This window comes from Pipra filicauda, unplaced genomic scaffold (genome assembly GCF_003945595.2).
Source record: "Pipra filicauda isolate LSUMZ 115617 unplaced genomic scaffold, ASM394559v2 scaffold121_size3267253_pilon, whole genome shotgun sequence".
Taxonomy (NCBI): Eukaryota; Metazoa; Chordata; class Aves; order Passeriformes; family Pipridae; genus Pipra; species Pipra filicauda.
This window is the reverse complement of record NW_024103674.1, coordinates 3,248,790-3,267,110: the sequence shown is the minus strand read 5'-3', so window position 1 is coordinate 3,267,110 and position 18,321 is coordinate 3,248,790. Positions and strand designations below refer to the sequence as shown.

General features: G+C 48.5%; 4 protein-coding genes and 4 non-coding genes across 9 annotated transcripts; 2 read left to right on the top strand and 6 right to left on the bottom strand.

Annotated features, from left to right (window-relative positions):
- Positions 1-5: 5 nt before the first annotated feature.
- Positions 6-2,784, bottom strand: SURF2 (surfeit 2; the record flags this gene model as incomplete). The annotated part of the gene is made up of 6 exons (XM_027739618.2): positions 2,662-2,784; positions 2,127-2,281; positions 1,810-1,913; positions 1,190-1,381; positions 536-687; positions 6-53 (listed from the first exon to the last, which is right to left on the bottom strand). Coding segments are annotated over exons 1-6 (759 nt in total), but the record flags the coding sequence as incomplete, so codon positions are not given.
- A 54-nt stretch (positions 2,785-2,838) lies between these two features.
- LOC113997612 (surfeit locus protein 1) lies at positions 2,839-8,187 on the top strand. The gene is made up of 9 exons (XM_027739616.2): positions 2,839-2,948; positions 3,327-3,408; positions 3,533-3,660; positions 4,022-4,104; positions 4,873-5,064; positions 5,376-5,448; positions 5,725-5,887; positions 6,521-6,602; positions 6,808-8,187. The coding sequence occupies exons 1-9, from the start codon at positions 2,892-2,894 to the stop codon at positions 6,872-6,874; spliced, it is 927 nt and encodes a 308-aa protein (XP_027595417.1). The 5' UTR covers positions 2,839-2,891; the 3' UTR covers positions 6,875-8,187.
- RPL7A (ribosomal protein L7a) lies at positions 7,562-11,629 on the bottom strand. The gene is made up of 8 exons (XM_027739617.2): positions 11,605-11,629; positions 10,944-11,064; positions 10,362-10,511; positions 9,469-9,609; positions 9,060-9,139; positions 8,603-8,733; positions 8,201-8,270; positions 7,562-7,719 (listed from the first exon to the last, which is right to left on the bottom strand). Exons 1-8 carry the CDS (start codon positions 11,605-11,607, stop codon positions 7,615-7,617), a joined length of 801 nt encoding a protein of 266 aa, XP_027595418.1. The 5' UTR covers positions 11,608-11,629; the 3' UTR covers positions 7,562-7,614.
- On the bottom strand, positions 8,813-8,886 carry LOC113997616. Its single transcript, XR_003544159.2, has one exon. It is a non-coding gene; the product is annotated as a small nucleolar RNA SNORD36 (small nucleolar RNA).
- Positions 9,303-9,379, bottom strand: LOC113997617. Its single transcript, XR_003544160.1, has one exon. It is a non-coding gene; the product is annotated as a small nucleolar RNA SNORD36 (small nucleolar RNA).
- Positions 9,680-9,746, bottom strand: LOC113997620. The gene has a single exon (XR_003544162.1). It is a non-coding gene; the product is annotated as a small nucleolar RNA SNORD24 (small nucleolar RNA).
- LOC113997619 lies at positions 10,581-10,653 on the bottom strand. Its single transcript, XR_003544161.1, has one exon. It is a non-coding gene; the product is annotated as a small nucleolar RNA SNORD24 (small nucleolar RNA).
- A 67-nt stretch (positions 11,630-11,696) lies between the features above and the next one.
- MED22 (mediator complex subunit 22) lies at positions 11,697-18,241 on the top strand. 2 transcript variants are annotated; one of them, XM_027739621.2, is made up of 4 exons: positions 11,697-11,843; positions 12,729-12,809; positions 13,097-13,305; positions 16,913-18,241. In XM_027739621.2, exons 1-4 carry the CDS (start codon positions 11,721-11,723, stop codon positions 17,103-17,105), a joined length of 606 nt encoding a protein of 201 aa, XP_027595422.1. In that variant the 5' UTR covers positions 11,697-11,720; the 3' UTR covers positions 17,106-18,241. The 2 variants fall into 2 exon arrangements, with proteins under 2 accessions (XP_027595422.1, XP_027595421.1); XM_027739620.2 differs by having other exon boundaries at positions 16,907-18,241.
- Positions 18,242-18,321: the final 80 nt, after the last annotated feature.

Sequence of the window (18,321 nt, the reverse complement as noted above, 5' to 3'; positions counted from 1 at the left end):
TTGGGTTTTCGATGATGGCTCTTGAATTTCTTCTTTAAAGGGCCCGACTGTTTCTGTAGAGAAGAAAAGTTCAATCAGCTTATTTCCAACCCCCAAATCCATCTTTATATATCTAACGTATGCCTGCTTCCCAAACTTGAGTGGGATCAGGGGATGTCCTTAAGGCAGGGCCTCAGAAGAGATCTAGAAGGATCCTGTGACTGCAAAAGGGTTTCACGTATGTTTGTGTATTTGGAGGACACTCAACCCACAAGACACACATCAGCCTCTCTGCTGAGACTGTGTGCAGCAGGATGCCACCAAAGATGAGCTGTTTATACAGGCGGGAACATCGCTCGCTACCACAGAGAGGATAAACATTGCCTGGCAGCAATTCACACCTCGGGATGCAAGTCAGTGTCTGGCACACAGGGAGTCTATTCTGAACAGCTTTGCACCTTCTGCTGGTTCTCAGACAGGAATAGATGGAACACCTACGGGATGGGATCCCAGCTCCACACTCCCCTGCTGCTGCAGGCAGTGGGGTGACTCCCACCTTTCCTCTCTTGTTGCCCACGGCTCTGCTGACATCCATCCTTCCACCATCCTCTCCGTTCTTGGCCCCGTCATCCTCACTGTCTGTTGCAAAGTCATCGCTGCCCTTTGTGGTTTGTGCAGCTGATGGGCTTTTTTCTGGGAAGAGCGCAGCTAAAACACAAAGATTTAGCTCAGAATCAGTTACCTGTGCACACTAACTTTACTTTGAGAGCAGCTTAAAGGTGATTTGCCAATGATGTTTTATTGGAAATGTGCCTGGTTGTCTCACTAATCCCATTCTGGGAACTCCAGCACAGGTGGAGTTAGACCTCTGCTCCTGCAGCAAGACAGATCTGCACCTCCAGATATAAGTCAGTAAAACAGGATGACCAGCTTCTGTCAGACTCAAGGACTTGCTGAGAAACAAGGGAAGTGGGGATACCTAAAGCAGCAAATCCCAGTGGATCTTGCATCCCTCCCCTCACAGTTTACATGATCCAACTGCTTATCACTTAGTGATAATGCTATTTCTTATTTGGTGGTGGTAAGCTTTTCCAAGACACAAAACCCCCGAACTGGATGGAAGAGCAGCAGGGAACAGTATAAAGAAACCAGGAGAAAATCAGCCAACAAACTTCTTCAGGACACAGATGACACCCGTGTTCTCACTCACGTGGGTACAGGTCACTCATGCTGTCGTCTGTCTCCTCTCCATCCTCATCACTTGACTTTGGCTCCCAGAATTCCTCCTTCCTGTGAGGTTTTCTGCTCCCATTCATTTGGTCATCAGGATGCTGTGCCCGCTGCTTCTTCTGTCGCAGGCAGGCAGGGACATACTCCAGTCCTTCCCTCTGGCATTCCTCATCTACCAGAGGGAGAGTCAGGCAGCGCTGAGCCAGGCAGCCCAGTCCCCAAGTCCTTTCATGTCCAGCTCAAGCTTATAGGAAATGCACCTCCAAAGTTCAGGATGCTCCACCCCAAATATACAACCTATATAATCTCCAGCAGCACTATGGACCAGAGAAGATGTTAAAACAGATTGTGCTGGATACATGAACTCCCTGGGGGAGTTTTAGAACTGATCCTCTCAAGGAGGGATGTCCCAAGGTATTTACTAGAGGCCAATTGCTCCCTACATCTGAGATCTTCCTTCCTAGCTGAGGAGCACACACAGCAACACACTGATGCCAGTCTAAAGAAAACTATCCCACTCCCTTCACACAGATCCACTGGAATCTCAACAGCTCAATGAAAAAAAAATTGCCTGGTAACAGCTCCAGAAAAGCTACTTACACGTTTTAAGGGCCTTCTGGTAGCGCTTCCCTTGGACATGACGCAGGACATGCTCTGGGAACTTGTTGATGTGTCTGAGGGTGAGCTTGCAGAACAGCTGGTGTCTACAGACACAAAAAGAGCCAGCAAGAGTTTAAGTATGCTGTTACTTCATAACTTTTCACTTACAAGCACCGTACTCAAAGTTGATAAATACTTCATAAAGCCTTCCCCAGTCTCCCAAAACCCATAAAAACTTTGTAAAGCTCAACCACTTTACGTCTGAGATCGAACAAAGCGTAAAGGATAACATAACACAGAGGAGGAAGAATACGTACAAATTCTTTGTGCTGGGCACTATGTGGGGCTCAAACTTGCCGTAGTCGAACTCTTTGGCTGTCTTTATGAGCCGCTGATACTTCTTGCCGCTGGTATAAGCCTGCAGCTCCGACAGCCGACAGGGCATCTCGTGTCCTGTCAGCCTGCATCTCACCTGGAAAAAAACACGAATGGGCAGCAAGCCCAGGGGATTCAGTCAGGTTGGAAAAGACCTCTGAGATCAAGTCCAACCTGTGACCCAACACCACCGCGTCAACCAAGACCATGGTCCCAAGTGCCACGTCCACTCTTTCCTTGAACACCTCCAGGGTGACTCCACCACCTCCCCGGGCAGCCCCGTCCAGTGTCTATCCATCCTTTCTGTATCCATCCCGGTGCTGGGAAGGGCAGGACCACCGCCCTCCTTCCCGGCCTCCCACAGCTGCAGAGACACCCCCAGGACCGGGAGCTCGCCGGGGCCGAGCCCACCGCGTACCACCCTCACGACCCCCCAGGGAGGCGGCCCCATCCCCTCAGGGCCCCGCTCGCCCGCACCTTGCCGGGCCCCGCGGGGCTGAGCAGCGGGTGCTGCCTCAGGAATCGCCGCTCGGCCTCGGGCACCTCCGGCCCGGCCACGCCGCCCGCCGGGCCCGGCGCCGCCATCGCGAGGGGCCGGGCCGGGAGAGCTTCCCGTTCCGGGGCCGCGGGCACGGCGGGGCGGTGCGGGGAGACCGCGGGTACCGGCCGGGTTGGGCCGGGCTGGGAGGAGCGGGGTCGGTGGGGCCATGGCCGGGATGGTGCTGAGCTCCGGGCTGAGGCTGCTGCGGGAGCGGCGGGGCCGGGTGAGGCTCGGGGGAGCGGGGCCGGGCCGGGGAAACCCCTCATCCTGTCCCCTGATCCCGTCCTCTGATCCTGTACCCTCATCCTGTCCCCTGATCCTGTCCCCTCCTCCTATCCTCTCATCCCATCCTCTGATCCTGTCCCCTCATCTTGTCCCCTCATCCTGTCCTCTTATCCCATCCCCTGATTCTGTCCCCTCCTCCTGTCCCCTGATCCTGTACCCTCATCCCATCCTCTCATCTTGTCCTCTCATCCCATCCCCTGATCCTGTCCCCTGACCCTGTCCCCCATTTGTGTGAAGAATGAAGGTGACTGATACCACCTAGACAGAAGTTTTACACAGCAGCGATGCTACAAAGGATCTTTCTTATTCCATGTAGGCATCACCTTGCTTGATCAGAAGAATGTTTTTTGGATATCCCCTAACCAAAGCAGGTTCTGGGCTGGTTCAGCACACTAAAGGTAAGAATGATGCCTAAGATTGTTTGGGCTTCTGCCCTGCTTCAGCCTAATACCAGTGACATTTCCTGCAGGAATCTGGCACCTCTTCTCTATAAATCCTGTTCCTCATTCTGTTTTTCTCTAGATGTTTGCTTGAGGTTCTGCAGACCACGGAGTTCTGCAGCAGCTGCTGACACATCTGGTGATGATGCCTTACTGAAATGGGGCCTTCTCCTGGTCCCTCTGACCACCTTTGGTCTCGGCACATGGCAGGTACAAATAAATATTTAATTTTTTCAATAAATGAGCACTTGAGGGCTGTCAGATTTTTCAGTCTCTGGCTGTTTAATTTAGTCCAAATCACAGGCAGGGTAAAGATTTGCTGTTGTTTTACATTTCTGTTTTCCAAGTGTCCATTTGTAAGTCCTTAAAGGAGAGATTCTTGTTTTTTACACTTTTATTTCAGTATATTTTCTCAAATGAAAGTCAGTAGCCTCCATTTTCATATCTCCAATTACCCTGTTTTAGGCCAGGTCTGATGAAAAAATTACAACCAAGATTTCAAGGCTTGCTGAGGTTATTGCATTGCTCTGTTCTACCCTAAAGAATTACTTTTGTGTTTGTGTACTTTCAGGTTCAGCGACGAAAGTGGAAATTAGATTTGATTGCACAACTGGCATCAAGAATTACAGCAGATCCTATCCCTCTGACATTAGAGTATGGAAGCTGGGATGTTTTATTATCTACAGGGTGCTGGGGATATTAGATATGGACCCTGCACTAATGAGCTTGTGCTGAACTAACCTGCATGAAAATGAAGGACTGCAATGGGAATTGGGATGTACCAGCAAATTAGAGAGAGATCCTGTTAATTTTCTTATTTTTAGTAAAAGTATAAGTGAATACTTTCCTATGGGGTATTCTAAATGCATGGGAAAAGGATGAATCTCTGTTCAGGAGAATGTGGGATGTAGTTCATACCATATCTAATCCTGGGGAAGGAGGGCGTGGTTGCTGGTATCTGACATCCCAAAGGAATTATTCCTACAACAGGTAGTCTTGGATCAACAGCAGGCCCTGCCCCATGTGTTGAGCAGTTGTGTCAGATATGAGAGAGGTTTTTAAGGTCACTTGGCCACCTGGCACAACTGTCAGAATGTCTCAGTTTTTGGATTTCATGGTCTGGAATGGGAAAGAAACGCTTCCCGTGGCTGGATGCACAGGTAGTGAATCCACCTGCTCATCAGCTCTGTGATATCTGGGTTGCAGATATCATGGAAAAGAACTTCTCTCAGGATACTCCTGATCATCACTCCCTGTGATAGTAACAAAATATTGAGCCAGCTGCATATTCCATGAGGTGTTTGTCTTCTGCTTGCTGGCTCAAGAGCGAACCATTAGGGAAAAGGAGAATCCCATGATAAAATCCCCTAATTTAATCTGCCTGTCACAGCCACGATTTTGTTTTCCTCTTGTTCCATGCAGCCCCATGGAACTGAAGGAGTTGGAGTACAGGCCTGTGAAGGTCCGAGGGCGTTTCGACCACTCCAAGGAGCTCTACATTCTGCCCCGGTCGCTGGTGGACCCGGAGCGGGAAGCCCGGGAAGCCGGGCGGCTGACATCCCACCCGGAGAACGGAGCCAATGTCGTCACCCCCTTCTACTGCACAGAGCTGGGGTGAGTTAAGGAGAGTTGTGGTCCACCTGAGCACCTCACTTCCATTTGGAAAAGCTGAATTGTGGTTAGATTTACATCAATCACTCCCCCTCCCTTAAAAGGTTTCTCTCACAGACTGTGTGGTCACTGAGGCTCAATTTGAAATTGTGTTTAAATTCCCCTTTAACGTGCACTTTTAACATTTTCTTTTAACGTGACAAAAAGAAATGGTAGCAAACATGTGGGTTGTTTTTCTTTGGTCTTTAGTTCTAGGCAGCTGCAGGAATAAATTTCCTTTCAGTCCTGAGACTTACTTCTGTGTGTAACTCTAGGGTCACGATTTTAGTCAACCGAGGATTTGTGCCCAGAAAGAAACTGAAACCGGAGACCAGGCTGAAGGGACAGGTAAGGGGGATCCAGGGAATGTGGGGTGTTACTTTCTGCCCATGTTCAGCATCATGGGAAGTGAATTAAACAGTCATTGCCCTTTTCAAAGACAAACCTTTGTTTCCCACCTTTTCATTAGTAAATAATGTGTTTTACAAACAAGGAGCTGTTCTTGTTCTGCTTTTTTCCCCTGTGTTACAGCACATCCAGGATACAACAGCAAGACTCGGTGTGCCAGATATATGAAATGAATCTTGAAAGATTCCTTTTTTCCTCTCTGCACTTCTCCTTTAGATTGAAGAGGAAATCGATCTCACGGGGGTGGTGAGGTTAACAGAGACCCGGAAACCCTTTGTGCCTGAGAATAACATCGAACAAAACCGCTGGCACTACCGAGACCTGGAGGCCATGGCCAAGGTGACCGGTGCTGAGCCCATCTTCATCGATGCAGATTTCAGTAAGTCACACAGGAACCCAACCCCACCAGTCTCCCTCCCTTTCCATTCAGTTTGTTACTTTCCCTGGGCACCTGGAAAGGTAGAGCCATAGAATCATTTGTAAAGACTTTTAGTATCAAGTCCAACAAGGTATTGCATCTTTCTCTTCCTGTACTCTGCTATCCCAGTTTTGAAGGTCACAGGGGGACTGAAAGTGAACTGGAAAGGGACTTTAGTCAAGAGCATGGAGTGGTAGGACAAGGGGGAATGTTCAAACTGACAGAGGGCAGGGTTAGATTGGATATTAGGAAAAAAACTCTTCCCTGTGAGGGTGGGGAGGCCCTAGCACAGGTTGCCCAGAGAAGCTGTGGCTGCCCCATCCCTGGAAGTGTCCAAGGCCAGGTTGGACGGGGTTTGGAGCAACCTGGGCTAGGGGAAGGTGTCCCTGCCCATGGCAGGGGTTGGAATGACATGGTCTTCAAGGTCCCTTCCCACCCAAACCATTCTGTGATTCTATGAACTTGGGAACACCACTGCCCCAGAAAAGGAACAGGGTATCCACCAGACTTACAACCTTCATCCCCTCTCTCACAGCCAAGGCAGCTCTGCACTGTGCAGGCTGAAGATTTAACTTGGCTGTGTTGTCCTTGCAGGAAGCACCGTCCCAGGGGGGCCCATTGGTGGCCAGACCAGAGTGAGCCTGCGGAACGAGCACATGCAGTACATCATCACCTGGTAAGGGACCAGTCTGGCTGACCTTCCTTGGGGTGCTTGGAGATTAAAGTCTTGCCTGCATGAGCTTTTAAGCTACAAAAGCCTGAATTTTTAACTGAAGTAACATTTCAAAGGTGATGTGAAGTAATCAGTTATTGTAGCTGCCCTAGAAAGGTGCAGTCCACCTTGGAAAGGTGCAAATGTGTGGCTTTATTCTCTCTCACAGGTATGGTTTATGTGCTGCAACCTCGTTCTTGTGGTACAGGAAATTTATACAGAAGATACCTCGGTGAGGGGAATGTGTAACCTATTTGTACTACAGTAGGAGCAGACTTTTATGGAAGACAGGAGCCTGATCAGTCCTGAACAGCTGAAACACGCAGGATTTCAGGGCAGTGTTCCACAAACATGTGCCTCTAGCAAGCTGCAAATCAACTTTTAAGCAACCCCTGCAGACTCTGAGCTCCCACCAGCGTGACTTGGCTGCAGCTTGGAAGCACTGAACTTAAAACAGTAATCAAGGACACATTTTTGTGTTGTGGTTGATTGTAAGCTACATTTTAACATCTGCAGTGCTGCGTTTTCCAAAGGACAAATCCAAAGGATTTTGTGAATCAAAGTTTCTTTGCATTGAATAGCCATTCCTGAGGTCAAGAGTGGCTCAAAGTCGTTGCATCAGAGTAAATAAAGGCCTACAGGTCTCTGCTTTGTGACTTGCATTGTGCATCTTACACTGAACAGTGACAGACCTGAATTACAGCTTACTGTGGATCCAGGATGTGCAGCTGAGCTGCTGTTGCTGGGCTGTGTGTTCAAGGGAGAGGAATTATTACACAGGACTAGTAATCAAGGGCAGTTGTTCCAAGTGAAATACTAACCTGCTCTGTGCAGCCACTTCTGCACAGCACTGTTCTGTCATTTCATGGAAGGCAAACAGAAGTCCAGTAGTGCCACCCCTTGCCCCCATTAACAGAGACCACTGAAACTTAGCTGGGGTTTATTGTCTTTATGTACAAAGCAATCCAGTACATCTTCAGCCCAGCTTAGTAGCCAGCTCTTTAGCCTTTGCTTTTTCCAGCTTAGCAATGCGAGCCACCGATTTTGGACCCAGGACATTCCCGCCCCAGTGACGACGGATCTGCAAAGAAGGGAGGACAGGTTAGAGGCCTCATGCAATCAAACTCACACAATTCCACTCCTTTCTGCACAAGGGGAAGAGCTCCCTCAACTACAAAGCCCTACACGTTTCAAGCAACTGAACTATATTTTAGGACAGCAAAGAGAAAGAAGAGCTTAAGATTTTTCCCCACGATGGGTGTTGGGTTCAGCCATCAAGTAACTCCTGGACTTGGGGGATGGAGTTCAGCCAAGCAGAACTTTCCTACAATCCTTGCCCTGGGATAGCACTGTTTACTTCTAACTTGGTGACAGCATTCACATTTTACCCCATCCTTGGGTAAAGAATCTGGGTATACCATAAGCAACTCTAGGTGTAACACACCCAACAGACTATAAGCTGGTGTCACTATGTCTGAAAAAATCTGAGTATCTCTGGGAAGCTTTGGGGAATTTTAACAGAATAAAATCCAAGACAAGGTCAGCAGCACAGAGAATCTTACCTCATCATATCTGTCATTGTAGTTGGTCTTGACAGCCTCCACCAGCTTGGCAAGGGCTCCCTTATCCTCCCTGTTGGTGACAGTTTTAATTTTTTTAGAGCCTTAATTTAACGTTTTCCATAAATATTTAGCCACAGGACTTGAGAACTTCTAGTGGCAAACCCATTTTTTCAGGTTAATCATAAACATCACTTGCAAAGGGTTAACACTCCAACCCATCAATACTTTAGAATCTCCACTGCTCAGATTAAGGCTAACAGTTCCACACACATATTTTAGAATAATGATCCATTTTGGTAACCCAAAATAACCTGTAGCTTCAGGATCCAGCTGACACATTTTTATTAGACATTAAAAAGGTGTTATTTCATTTTAGAGAGATCCAAGTTTGCTACTACTTACGGGTTAACCTGGGTGAAGGCAACCGAGGTACAAGTCTTCCTGTGGACCAGTCGGCCCAGCCTGGCTTTGCCCTTGATGATGCAGTAGGGCACTCCCATCTTGCGGCACAGGGCTGGCAGGAACACCACCAGCTGAGAAGGAAAGGGAATTGTGCTGTGTAACCGAGGGAGAACATCTTTTCACCCTTGGCATCAGCCTGGGCTGTGGCCAACTGCTCAGTGTTAAAAAGCTCGTTTTGCTCTTCACTGCTGGTTCAGGTGAAGAAATTCAAAACATCATTGCAAGGGCCCAGCCTCACTGTCACACCAACTACAAATATGCATAACCATCCCAGTTATAGTAAATGTGTATTTTTATGCATTCTCTTTCATGCAGTATTTGTCCTAAAATGCACTTTCACCCCAAGACCACTTCTGACCCCACCTTAAGTTCCACAGGTAGGCTGTACCATGCTCACCTCAATGGGGTCTACATCGTGGGCAATAACTACAAGCTGAGCTTTCTTGTTCTCCACCAGAGTTGTGACACTGTTAATACCTGAAAAACAAGTTATAGATAAGCTTTGATTCTGCTCAGTCTATTTTTAGAGCTTTCATAAAAGCCTCACACAACCAGCTCAGGTTCCATAGCGCAGCCTCATCATGGAAGTCATGAAAACTTTCCACATCAGCAGCACAAAGACATTTCATGGACATTTGCTAAAGCTCAGGGTTAAAAAGCTCGTCTTTTTTGCTCTTCACTTTGAGCTCAGGTGAAGAAATTCATACATCATTGCAATAGCTTGTCCAAGCCTGTTTATCAGTTTTCTGTCTAACCAAGCACCACGCTCCTTGTTTGCCATCAGCCAAGTCCAGGCACACAGTCACCTGCTCGGAGGACGGGTGGCCTCTTAGTTGGAGCATCTCCCTTTCCTGCAGCCTTCTGCTCAGCACGTGCCAGGAGCCTCTGCTTCTTCTCTTGCTTATTTTCTGGCCTGTATTTGTGTGCCAGCTTCAGGAGCTGTGTGGCTGCAAGAGAACATCTACTCGTTAGTTGCACAACCTGAGAATCTAAGCATCACTTTTTAAAACACTGAAGTGCATCAGCGATCTTGGTGGTTTGTCATCACGTGTGTTTAGGCAGCAAAAAGTGATCATCATTTGCACAGTCCAAGAGAAGAGCACCTTCAGAGCCCCTATTTACCTCTAAGTGCACCTCTGATGGCTGTGAGAGCTCCTTCACTGTCTGGATGAGGAAATGCCTGTGGAGCCCCACAGCAGTTATGGTTAGGGGTGATGCACTGTCTGCTTTAAAGCAAGAAACTTGTTTGGCAACATCTATGAGAAGGGAGTTACTCTACACAGATCCAAGTTTTCTTGCATAGACACTGTCACCTGGAAAAGACTTTTACTCATTCAAAGAAGATCCTTCTTCCTTCATTTCAATGCCAGGCTGCAGGATGCTGGTTTTCCTCCTACAGGTTTCTCAATGTGTTTACACAATTAGAAGAACCCTGGGAGATTCAAGCTGGAAGAATGGACTCTGATGGAAACACAGTTAAGATAACGCTGGGTTTGGGTCAGTAAGTTGCAGCTTTGTTGTTTTTTAACACCCTTTTCAGGCTACACAGCAGCAATCAAGGCTGCAGGCAGCAAATTCACACATCAACTCTCTATCACTGTTAGAGCCTCCCTAAACAGACATGCTCCAGATTTCAGTTTCTCTCCCCTTCCCTGAGGCACATCCCATTTAAACCCAGGAATGTGGGGCACATCCTTACCTGTCTGGCGGTCCAGGGCCTGGGTGAACTGGTTAATGGCAGGAGGCACCTTGAGGCGTTTGTAGAGGATGGATCTCTGGCGCTGCAGCCGGATGTACCGGGGCCATTTCACAAACCGAGTGAGGTCCCGCTTTGGCTGGATGTCCTGTCCTAAAAAACACAGCCCTCAGCTCAGAGCTGCCCCAAACCCACAGCAGCAGTAGCAGGGGGCAGCACAGGGGCATCAGTGATCTTGGTGGTGATGTGTCAGCACAGCCACTCAGATAGCAAATATTCTTTCACATCATCTGCACCCCGTACAAAAGTGGCACTTCACAGGGCTGAATTATTTGCCACAAACACGGGCAAAAGGGCAAGATTCACCCCAAAAGGAGCATATAATGTATCCATTAGGACAAGCAATAAGGGAAGTCGGGAAAATTGTCCAACACCACTTTCACATGAAGGATAGCAGCAAACTCCAAGCAGCAAGGTAACTGCCTCCATCACCCTCTCCACTCTACAGCATTGATTTGTTTAGAATTTAGACATCTGTCCATAAAACAAAGTGGAGCAAACACCCCAAATATCCCAATTACTCACCAATGCCAAAGTTCTTGGGCCTCTTCTCAAAGAGGGGATTGACGACTTTCTTGGCCTCCTGCTTCTTGACTACAGCAGGGGCCGGGGCCACCTTCTTGCCCTTGGCCTTCTTTCCTTTCGGCTGCAAAAAAGAAACACACACTGCCTTCTACTGCCTCCAACACTTGCATGCATGAAAGATTTACCCTCCCACCCTGGAAACGCGTTTATTTTCCCAGGCAGAAAATAAATGCCACCTCCCAGAGCAGGGAGAAGAGCCAGAAGAGCTCCCTGCTCATCCAGAGAGCGCAAATCTTCCGCTTTGCCTTTACAAGGTTTACAAACCTCCCGGAGCGCGACAACGACCAAACGCGCGTGTCAATGGCCTCGCTCGGCCCAGTGTTCCCCAACAGCAGCCGAGACACCCCCACAGAGGTGACGGTCCGACCACCGGGACCCGGCCCACACCGGGGACCCGCCGCGGCCCGGCCGCGCTGCCAGAGGCGGGACAGGCCCGCACCCGGCCTTCCGCGGCTAGCGCGAATCGGGCACGGAACGCCCCTCTACCGCCTGCCATGGCTGCCCAGCGCCCGCGCGGCGCTGCCCGCGGTGCCGCGGCCCCTCGAGGGCGGCGGATGGAGGCGGATGGCCCCGGTCCCCCCCAGCCGCCGCCATCACTCACCATCTTGGGCGGAGGGAGAGAGGGGCGGCGCGGGGCATGCCGGGAGATATCGGCGGGGCGCCGCGGGAGGTCTCGCGAGAGGCGGGCGGGGCGGGGCCGTGAGGGGAAGTGCGGCCATGGCGCAGCCCCGGGTGCTGCCCCAGAGCAAGGAGACCCTGCTGCAGTCCTACAACAAGCGCCTCAAGGACGATGTCAAGTCCATCATGGACAACTTCACTGAAATCATCAAGACGGCCAAGGTGGGCACCCCCTGGCTCCTGAGGGAAGAAGGATGGGGCTGGGTTCTGGGGGGGGGGAGCTGTGAGGGGAGAGCAAAGCCCGTGAGGGGACATAGACTCAGAGAATCATATTACCGGGTTGGAAGGGACTTTAAAGGTCATCCAGTCCCACCCCCTGCCATGGGCAGAGACACCTCTCACTCTCCCAGGTTGCTCCAAGCCCCGTCCAACCTGGCCTTGGACACTCCCAGGGATGGGGCAGCCACAGCTTCTCTGGGCAACCTGTGCCAGGGCCTCACTACCCTCATAGGGAAGAATCTCTTCCCAATATCTAACCTAAATTCCCCCTTTTTCAATTTGTATCCATTATTCCTTGTCCTGTCACTACAGTTCCTGACAAAGAGTCTCTTTCTGGCTTCCTTGTAGCCCCTTCAGATACTTGAAAGGGGCTGTGAGGTCTCCATGCAACCTTCTCCAGGCTGAACAGCCTCAACTTTCCCAGCCTGTCTCCATAGGGGAGGTGCTCCAGTCCTGTTTCTCCTGGTTCCTCCAAGAGGGAAGAGGGTCCCTTCCCCAGGGCAGACAGCAGTCAGCCCTCCCTGGCTGCTCCTGACCATCCTGTGATGTTCCTGAATGAGGGAGAACTGCAGAAGCAAGAGGGGAGGACAGCAAAGATGATACGTGGGTGCTGTAAAGTCCAGAGGTGCCCCAGCAGTTCCAGATGTGAATTGAACTGAAATTCATCTATAGATGTGAATTTCACACACACATATATTTTTCACATATACATTTCACCTATATATGAAATTCACATATATTCCCATATATGATGCCTTATAACATAGTAATCATCTGGATGGATTTTAAATGTGTAAAGGTGGATATGTGTACTTTTTATTCCTTTAGATTGAGGACGAAACTCAAGTCTCTCGAGCAACCCAGGGTGAGCAAGATAACTATGAGATGCACGTCAGAGCTGCAAACATTGTGAGTAGCACTGAGCTGTTCAGGTCTGTGGGCAGCACGTCCTTCAGGTGTTGTTGGGTTCACTGGTGGATCTTAATATCTCCCACAAGAACTGCTGCTGGGGCAGTAACTGGTATTTGGGGTGGCTGGGGAAGGCTGGGTGGCTCGTCAGCTACAGGCTTCTGTGAGAATCCCTATGTAATGTGGGAGTTTTTACTTCATCCTGCTTCAGGAGCAGCTTGGGAGATCTTGTGTTGGAACTGGAGCAAAGCCCTGTTTTGATGTGTGGGTTTTCCCCCTGCCACGAGGTCCGAGCTGGCGAGTCCCTGATGAAACTTGTGTCTGACCTGAAGCAGTTCTTGATCCTCAACGACTTCCCCTCTGTGAACGAAGCCATCAACCAGCGCAACCAGCAGCTGAGGAGTTTGCAGGAGGAGTGTGACAAGAAGCTGATTGCCCTGAGGGATGAGATCTCCATTGACCTGTACGAGCTAGAAGAAGAATATTACTCTTCCAGGTACAAATAGGGCAGTGGACTCTGCCTTACGACTGCAGCCCTTTTGGGGTAGTTAGTGCAGACAAGCAAGTAGAGTATAGGTGTGGAGAATGTTCCCCCCCAAAAAATTTTTACTCCCGGTTTTAATTAGGTCAGATTCTTTTTCTGCAACTAAAGCAACTGACTTTTCCTTGTAGATACCCTACAAGGTATAAATGTCCTGGTGAAGGAGATATTCACAGCATCCTAGGTCTGACAGATAATTTTCTTAGGCTTCTGTTGGAATTATTAGGAAAGGAGATGAATTTCCTTGGGGGAAATCTCTCTGAAGGAGCCTCTGGCTCTCTCCCTACAGAGACCAGCTTGTTGAGCTGGGTCCTGATATTAGATTGCACCACACCTCGGTGGTGAGTCCTTTCACAAGTGACCTGGTCACATGTTGTGCCTTCCCCCTCATAGTCCACTGTCCCCAGCTGCCTCCAGTCCTGCTGGGGTGAACATTTGAAAGGAGCAAAAAAAACTTGCTCAGTCTCATGGAATCATGAAGTATTGAGATAGGATTTTCCTAAGGAATAATGACTTATTACTGATATGTTTGTAGGATTTTTAATATTTTTTAGAACCTGTTACTTAGGAAAGACAGACTTCAGAGAATTCAGACACTTTATTTTTTATTTTTTTTGGTATGCACTCCAGCACTTCTAGTTGATGATGCAGGAAATGAAAGCAGGAGGAAAAAAATGCAAACCTGGTTATTTTGGCTGCACTGTCCAAGCTAAGTGAAGTCAGTGCAATAATGCTAAGACTTTTAAACAGAAACTTAACTTTTAAAAATCTTATTTAAAATTTTAATGACCAGATTTTCTATGTTTGCCTTTTCCTTTTTTTCCTAAAAATGCTGAATGCCTATAACCCAGTTAAGTCAACTAAACCCCTAATTGGTCAATATCTTTGAAAGTAAGGCCATTTTTTATGAATAATATATATATATTTCAAGAATAAGCAGATATTAATATGACATAGCTTAGAGGCAAAAGTTTAGATTTGTTTTTCAAACTTTTTTCAGTTTTTTGAGGGGGGATTGTCAAAGCAATCCTAGAAACATCTCAGAAATGAAGAGAGATGGTCACAAACCCACCACTTGTCCAGGTGCTGATAGATCCATGACATGGGCTGCACACACATAGCAGTGAGCTGTGTCCAGAGGGATGTGGTGTGGGGTGATAGTGCCCCACATGTGCCAGATGTGCTCCCTCAGCCTGTCCCCAGGCTGCCACTGCTGTGTGTCAGTCACTTTTGGACTGAGGGGTTCTGACCGTGCTGGCACGGTCTGTTCACCTGCCTGGCACCAGGTGCCAAGTGAAGCAACCTTTCCTGGCAGAACTAACAGGGAAGCACAAGTGTTGATGTACATCAAATGGATTTGTCTGTGTGCTCACTCTTATTGGTCACGAGGTGAGGAAACCTGGCAACTCTGCAGAGCTGTGATCTGAAACCTGTTGCCACGTGGCACTTGGTCATTTGCTTTTAGCACTTCCTCCCTTCCTGTGCTCTTTCCTGTCTTTTTCTGCACCAAAGAGACTGTGTCTGTGTAAACACAGAAACAGTGATTTAATTCAAAATCCTTTTATAATTAGGGTACTGCAATATTTTTAATGAAACCTGATTGTTTAATGATGGTGAAAAGGGTTTCTGTTATGTCACAGTCGTGTTTCAGTGGCTGTAAATGGAACAGTTAGTTTGCCTCCAAATGGGGAATTCCATCCTGGGAGCCCTGGGGTGCATCTCAGTTTTAGGGTCAGGTGTTTGCCAGGCCTTTTATGTGCACGTGGGCGTTTTTGGTGAGGTCCAAAAGCAGGTCCTTGAAAATAAAACCCAGGAGATAGTTCTGAAGGAATCTTTGCTTTCCTGCCCTGTGTCCAAGTAGCTTCCTAGAGCTGTCCCTCTGCACACAGAGTGGTGGGTGCCTCAGGGGAGTAGTGAAGATCCTTCCAGGCACTGAGGAACCCTCCCAGGACAGGGAGCAGGCTGGCCAGTGCTCTGGGGCCTGTGCAGAGCTGCTCACTGACCCTGACTTTTGAGGAGTGTTACCTGAGAGGTGGAGCTTAGACTTTTAGAACTGTTCTAGCTGGGCCAGCAGGAGAAACAGTTTTGCTTCTGGCACACCTAAGATTTTGTTAGTAACTCCCCTGCCATGATGTGCTGGATGCTGTGGCCAGGATCTCCTTGGAAATCAAGGCCTGAGGTCTATGACAGAACAGGAGTTGTAGTTCTGGTTCAGTCCTGAAGGTCTTTGTTAACTGAACTCAGCTTCACTGTGTGTTTAGGGCTGATCTTCCAAGGGATTTTGCAGAGGTCCCAGATATAAAACCTGTATCCACTCCCTTCTCACTTCTGCAAAGCCAGCTGGGTGATGCTGCCAGAAAAAAGCTCAGCTTGCAACTAGTGCTTTGTGTGCTTGTTCCTCAAAGTGGCAACTCCAGGTCCAGCTTGCCTTCTCTCATCCTAACCCCCAAACCTGCATTTGTGTTCCATTGCTCCCTCCTCAGAGATCACAGGAGCTGTCTCGAGTGTGGGGTTAGATCTCACGTTTCATGTTTGTGCAATTTGAACTGTCTCATATTCTACACTTAAAATATTTCCCTAAGCATCAGTCCATACATTACAAATGTAAATAAAGCTGCAACAACAAAATCACTTGACCCATTGGGTTTGTTTTTCTCTGAATGCAAGCTGCTTTCTGCTCCAGCACTCACTTTGTCTTGGGTGTCTCTTCTGTGTGCAGCTCCTTCTTCTCTGTGGGATTCGTGTTGATTTTGTTCCAGTTTTATTCCATGTTTCTTTTTAGTTTTGGCCCTTCCATGTTGTGTTTTCCTCAGAGCACAGGCAAGAATTAGCCAGTTTAAAAACACTACATTCCCACACTGCTGGTTCATCCAGCTCTATATCCTACAGTGTTGGAATCCAACTAGCTGCTTTTAGAAGCACTGTTAGCTCGGGCTCTTTGGGAAAAGGCAGGAGCTGTCACTACTTTATAATCAGGCTGAGAAGCTTCAATAGAAGACCCAAACTGTGGAGCACTTTTTTGAAAGGGCAAGGGTGCAAATAGGTTTCTTCTTTATCTAGACAGGGACAGGCCCCAAAACCATTGTAGCTTTTTTGCTGAACTGAAATATAGAGCAGGATTGATACTTTTTTTCCTCACATAGGTTGTGATCTAATTCTGAGTAAAATAATTCTGGGTGAGGTCCATGTCTCACTCGTATCAGTAGCAGAACTCCTGTATTTGGGGGTGCCAGGACATTTTCCAGAGACTTGGAGTGTCTGGATGAGAATTGAGCCTCTGTTTCAGTTTGTAGCACCAGTTCTATGTCTGAAGTTGCTCCAGTCCCCACCAGGCCCATGAGGTTCAGGACCAGCCCTTCAGGGGTGCCTTAGGGAAGGCCGGTGTCACACGGCTTGTGATGAATTCGTGAACACAGACCTTACATCCAGCATTTTTTTTTTTTTTGCCATTTTCTTAATGCTTTGCTTCTGTCTTGCTCCCCCCACCCTTCCTGTCCCTCCCCTCCTCTGTCACCGCACCTGCTCTCTCCTCACTGGGGTTGTTTGTTCTGGAAAGCTACAGTCTGTGTGACAGCAATGATCTCCCGCTGTGCGAAGCCTACTGGAGACAAGACTTTGCCACGCTGTCCCCCGAGAGCCTCTCGATGCCTCTGGCAGCTGCCACAGCAGAGCCGAGCGTTGCTCCCTCCCAGAGTTCTACCCCGTCGCATCCTCACGTGAACGGGCACGGGGCGGGCCCCGCCGAGCATTCCTGAAGAGGATCCGAGCGTGCTCCTCCCACCGGCCCCGCGCTGCTGGAAGTCTTCCACCTGCTGTACTACTGAGCGTCTCCTGCTGTCGGGAGAAGGCACTGGAGCTGTGCTGGCAGGTTTCTGCCCTCGGGATGGCTGCAGTGCTTCCTCCCCACCAGGACATTGCCATGAGTGTTCCTCTCCCTTAAGAGATAGAGATAAATAGACACAAAGCAGATTGTTCTAACAAACTAGAGCCAGGTTTGCTTTTACGTGATAGTTACGTGTAGAGTTCTTTAGAAGTCCAGTTTGTTTCCATGTGAATCTCAGTAAGTACATGCTGGAGTGTTGGGAGTTGAATAACTTGAGCCAAATGTGGGGGCAGTGAGTGTTTTGGGGTTTTTATTCTGCCTCCCTAAGTTATTGACATTCTGGCTGCTTTAAAGCTCTCTCAGGATGGCATCTGACAACCTCTGGTCTAATTTAAAGAGTCTTATAGTATTTTTACGTAACAGTCTTCACTGTCAAAGTGCTTCACAAACTTGAATTCTTGATTTGGGAGGAGGATCTCAGGAGACCTTTGTGGAAGAGCAGTGTTCCCCCTGTGAAGAGGAACAGGGACCAGACTGAGGGATCTACGATGCCACTTGCTCAAAGCCACAAATAGAAGCAGCTTTAGTCGATTCCTTCTTCAGTGTTTACACAGGAATTTCTGCTAACACAGTCTGAGCTAACATGAAGCTACTGTTTATGTTGGCTTTCAGTTTTGCCTGATAAAAAGATCCTGAGATGACTGGGGTGTTGGGAGCAGTGAGGGATACTCGGTTACTCTCAGTTTCCTTCCAAAGAAACGTTTGGTGCTTGTTCTGCAGCTGTTCAGCAGCTCAGGACATCATCTGCCCTTCCCCTTTGTGGTGGCTCCAGCTGTGCAGCTGAAAGGGGGATGTCACTGCACTGGAACACGGTCACCACAGCTCAGTGTCACAGGCACTGCAGAGCCACCGGTGCATTCCAACAACCTGCTGATCTTCCCCGGCCTTCTGCTGTAATGTCTCCTTTCCTAGGATGTGAATTTTGCTATAATTTTTTGGTTTCTTTTTCTTCCATTCCATTTATTTTTGTAATTAGGTGATTTAATAAAACTTGGCTGTTTTGTATAATTTTTAAGGCGTGTGTTTTCAGCCACGAGGCTTTGTGGAAGTGTGACAACGTGAGCGTGCACATGGAATGGGACGAGCGT